This window comes from Octopus bimaculoides, chromosome 11 (genome assembly GCF_001194135.2).
Source record: "Octopus bimaculoides isolate UCB-OBI-ISO-001 chromosome 11, ASM119413v2, whole genome shotgun sequence".
In the NCBI taxonomy this organism is placed as follows: Eukaryota; Metazoa; Mollusca; class Cephalopoda; order Octopoda; family Octopodidae; genus Octopus; species Octopus bimaculoides.
This window is the reverse complement of record NC_068991.1, coordinates 9,814,911-9,819,428: the sequence shown is the minus strand read 5'-3', so window position 1 is coordinate 9,819,428 and position 4,518 is coordinate 9,814,911. Positions and strand designations below refer to the sequence as shown.

At 37.3% G+C, this 4,518-nt stretch overlaps 1 protein-coding gene across 1 annotated transcript in view; it reads left to right on the top strand.

Moving 5' to 3' along the window:
• The window catches only part of LOC106883616 (calcium/calmodulin-dependent protein kinase type 1), a 59,836-nt gene that overhangs the window by 48,439 nt on the left and 6,879 nt on the right, over positions 1–4,518 (top strand). Inside the window, exons 4-5 of the mRNA XM_052971522.1 lie at positions 761–899; positions 3,635–3,758. Coding sequence (XP_052827482.1) covers positions 761–899; positions 3,635–3,758 — 263 coding nt within the window. The remainder of the gene's footprint in view (positions 1–760; positions 900–3,634; positions 3,759–4,518) is intronic.

The following is a 4,518-nucleotide window of genomic DNA, read 5'->3' as shown; positions in this document are numbered from 1 at the left end:
GTTGGCGTTAGGAAGGGCATCCAGCCGTAGAAACTCTGCCAGATTAGATTGGAGCCTGGTGTAGCCATCTGGTTTCACCAGTCCTCAGTCAAATCGTCCAACCCATGCTAGCATGGAAAGCAGACGTTAAACGATGATGACGATGATGATGATATATATATATATATATATATATATATATCATCATCATTGTTATTGTTTAATGTCTGCCTTCCATGGTGACATGGGTGGTATTGTTTGACAGGAACCGGCCAGGCAGAAGCCTGCACCAGACTTCTGTGATTGTTTTGGCAGAATTTTTACAGCTGGATACCCTTCCTAACACCAACCACCCAGCAAAATATATATATATATGTGGATATAACTGCGCATATGCATCTTCTCACTGTATGCATGTGCACACACACACATGCCCATATACATGTACACCTGTGCATGTATGTACATGCTGTGTTACAATAAATAAATATCAGAGAGAGACAAAAAGTTTATCCCGACAATGGCTATCAGAAACACCAGATGCATTTCAGCCTTTTGGGGCCTTTTCAATAACTTGTAGTGACAGTCAATATTTATTGTTGATTGAACTGATTATCTATCATTGAAATCAAAAGAGACCCATTATTATTATTATTATTATTATTATTATTATTATTATTATTGCATGTATGTGTAATATGTGTTTTATGTGTGTGTGCTGCACCCAGACTGTTTGATTTTGCTGTCATATATATTTTATTTGTTCTCTTATTCTTTGCAGAGTAACTGGAGGTGAACTATTCGATCGGATTGTTGAAAAGGGCAGTTATACTGAAAGAGATGCCAGTGCATTAATCAAGCAGGTTCTAGAAGGGGTCGACTACATGCATGAGCGGGGTGTTGTACATAGGGATCTCAAGGTAGGGATTCCACACTATTTTCTTTTCTTTCTTTTTTTTTTCCATCTTTCTTTATTTTGTTCTTTCTTTTCTATCTATTTATTTATTTTATCTGTTTTAATACTTTGTGATTCTTTAATAAATGCCAAGATTGTTCAGACTATTGATTTCATCAGTCTCTTCCAGCTGTTAACCCCATTAAACATACCTCTTCTAGGTTTCTCATGTTAACCCTGTAGACTTTCGTTTTCTGGATTTTTCATCTGTTAAACCCATAAACTCTCTTTTCTAGGGGTTTTCTATTTCTTAATCCAATTAACCTGTCCTTTTGCAAGTTTTCAATCTTTTAATCCCATTAATCTCATTTTGTCTGGATTTTCCATCTATTATCTCCGTTCATTTCCCCTTCTCTGGGTTTTTAAAACTGTTAACTTCGCGAATATCATCATTTCTGGATTTTGGCAATATGAACCCGGTAAACATAATCTTTCTTGGGTTTCCAAACTCGTCCTTATTAACTATTTGTTTGTGGAATTTTCAGATTATTAAACTCCTATTCTCATTCAGCCTAGGAATGAGAACCCAGGTTTGAAAATTCCCCAAGACACCTGATGAAGGCTGGAGGGTCTATGAGCCTAAACGTTGCGTTAACAACAAACAAGATGAGGACAAATATCCATCAAATGTAAATAATGTATTCTAAACTAAGTTATGTAAATCACAGGTGTGAGAATATATTATATGTTGGAGCAACTGTTTTTACAGTTGGCTGATATCCTTTCTACTAGTAATCACTCATTCGTGAAGTGAGACAGTAAGATAAGATTTTGAAAGAAATTTGGCTGGTATTTCTAGTTGGTCAGTCAACCACGTAGAGCATACAAAAGCAGACTAGATAAGAGGGAAGAAAAAAGTAAGTTATCCTTATCTTGGAACTAAACAGTGAAATAGAGTGAAACTAAATACTTTTGTTAGTCAAGCAGAGTTATTTCCCTTGCCAATCGCTGCCTGCAAAAATAAAATTTATGTAGGAACGACCGAGGAAGATGGGGTATTTGTTAACTCCGCATGCCCGTCACAATTCTTATTGCTTTTTCAGGGAGATGGGACAGAACCTGTGACCTTCACAGACACTCCCAGACTTGAGGTAGGATCTGTGATCTTCATGTGTCGCAGAACTTATGTCTGGGTCCTCTTCGCAAGGATAGAGATAAGGTTAACATTCAGTTTGAACATATGTAAATCAACGAGGGGAAATATTTGGATCAAGAGGGAATCTGAAGGAAAGAATTGGGGGAAAAAGGGGTTAGTGCAGTGCCAGAAGAATGTGGAAACACAGTAGGAGTGACGGGAGAAGGACAGACTGGTATGTCTTGTGACTCAAAAGAGGAAGTATTTAAGTTACCTGTTGAAAGAAGCAGAGACTGTTATAGTAGCAGGAGGAGGAGGAGACAGTGCATCTGTAGGTTATTTGTTGTTGTTCTTGTTTAACACCCGGTCATCCTTCATAGAAAAAAACCCCATGATCAAAAATATTCCAATCGTGATTGTCCTGTCTTTTCAAATTTCTCTACAACTACATTTCCACAACAATCAGTTTATCCTCCTTTGTTTAAGACATTATTGTTTGAACTAAAGGAGATTTGGCTGCTATTTCTAATTGATCGAATTGTTTGCTTGTAAGTTTCTCTAGGATGACCATCTGTGTTGGTCAGTTTTACCTTTCTTTTGCCCCTCATTTTCCAGCATGAAGTCTACGAAAGTTTTCTGAAAATTTATGTATGGCTTAAGGAGCGGGTATTTGTGTAGGGTTTTTTTTTTTGTTTTTTTTGGGGGGTAGGGTGCTGGACGGATGTTTTGATGAATAAGCCATTGTTTAGGGTGCATATGTCTGTGTGTCCCTTTGTGGATGTTTTGGTTAAACTCTGCTGGGTTCCCAGGATATGGTGGTGAAAGAGCCGAAAGTAGAGGTCTCATGATTATAGTCATGATGGGGCCCATTGTAGACTTGATTTCAAAAGACTTCGGGGACCGAGGGACATAACTCTTGATAGAACTCTTGTTCAGCTTGTTTTGTCTTCTTTCACAGCACCCATAAACCAGATATGGCTTTTCACCTCCAATAGCAGACAGCAGCCACTATATTTTTAACATAACTGCTAGCTCTGATGAACATGCAGTATTATGTAACCATGCTGTCATTTAACATCCAGTTTAATACCCACTACGAAACCGATTGGCAAGATTGGATGTCATTGGTATACTTTGATTAATACAAACATTGGTACACTTTGATTAATACAAACACACACACACACCTTATAAGCTTCATTCAGTTTCTATCTACCAAATGCAATCACAAGGCTATAGCAGAAAGCACTCAAAAGGCAGCGAGTTGGCAGAATCGTTAGCACACTGGGCGAAATGCTTAGCGGTATTTCGTCTGCCGCTACGTTCTGAGTTCAAGTTCCGCCGAGGTCGACTTTGCCTTTCATCTTTTCGGGGTCGATTAAATAAGTACCAGTTATGCACTGGGGGTCAATATAATCGACTTAATCCGTCTGTGTGTAGCCCCTTGTGGGCAATAAAGAAATAAGAAAGCACTCAACCAAGATGTCCATGCAGTTTGGGATTGAATCCAGAACCTTGAGATTGAGAAGTAACGTTCTTACCACACAGCCACACTTGTGCCTATGCCAAGAAACTGATAATCTTGCAATAATCCATCTGAAATTTGTTTTGTTTGGTTATTTCAGCCTGAAAATCTGCTCTACTACAGTGCAGCTGATGATTCAAAAATTATGATAAGTGATTTTGGTCTTTCAAAAACTGAAGAATCTGGCATTATGGCAACTGCTTGTGGTACTCCTGGTTATGTAGGTGAGTATTTGAATATTCCTGGTTTTTTTCTTTGTTTGCTCTTCCAGAAATTCTATAGCATCAGTGTCTTGATAATCCTATTGTATCACATGATTCCATTAAACATGCGGAGTAAAAGAAATGTCATTGTTTAAGAATTCTATTTCCACTTTATTCTGCTTGTTTCATATTATTTTACCTTTTTTAAAAGTTTTCATGCAATTGTGGGAATGAAAAGTGGGGTACCTTGTGTAAGCATCCATTTTGTGTGTACACACACACACACACACACATACACATGTATATCTAAGGTGGGATTGTATTTAGATATGTATGAGTGTGTGTGTGTGTGTGTGTGTGTGTGTGTGTGTGTGTGTGGTGATGTATGTTATTGTATATGTCTATAACCTGATTGTGATACAATGCATTCATCTATAGCTAAAATTTCCCTCCCTCATTTTATAGTCTCTTTAGTTCTATGTGTAGTTCTATGTATAGATAGATAAATGGATAGATAGATAGATAGATAGATAGATAGATATAGATATATATGTTCTCTCTCCCTCTCTCTCATCATTTTCCTGTAATTTATTGTGTTTATTTTCATCGCTAAATCAGAGAAGAGTCATTTTGTGAATTAATGAGGCAAGATGGGTATCCTGTATATTGAATAGAAGCTAAAAGTGTTAGGCTAAGAGCCAATATTAACCCCCATTCAGTCATCCATACCTCTATATATAATGTGACATATGTACACATACATACATACATACATATATAT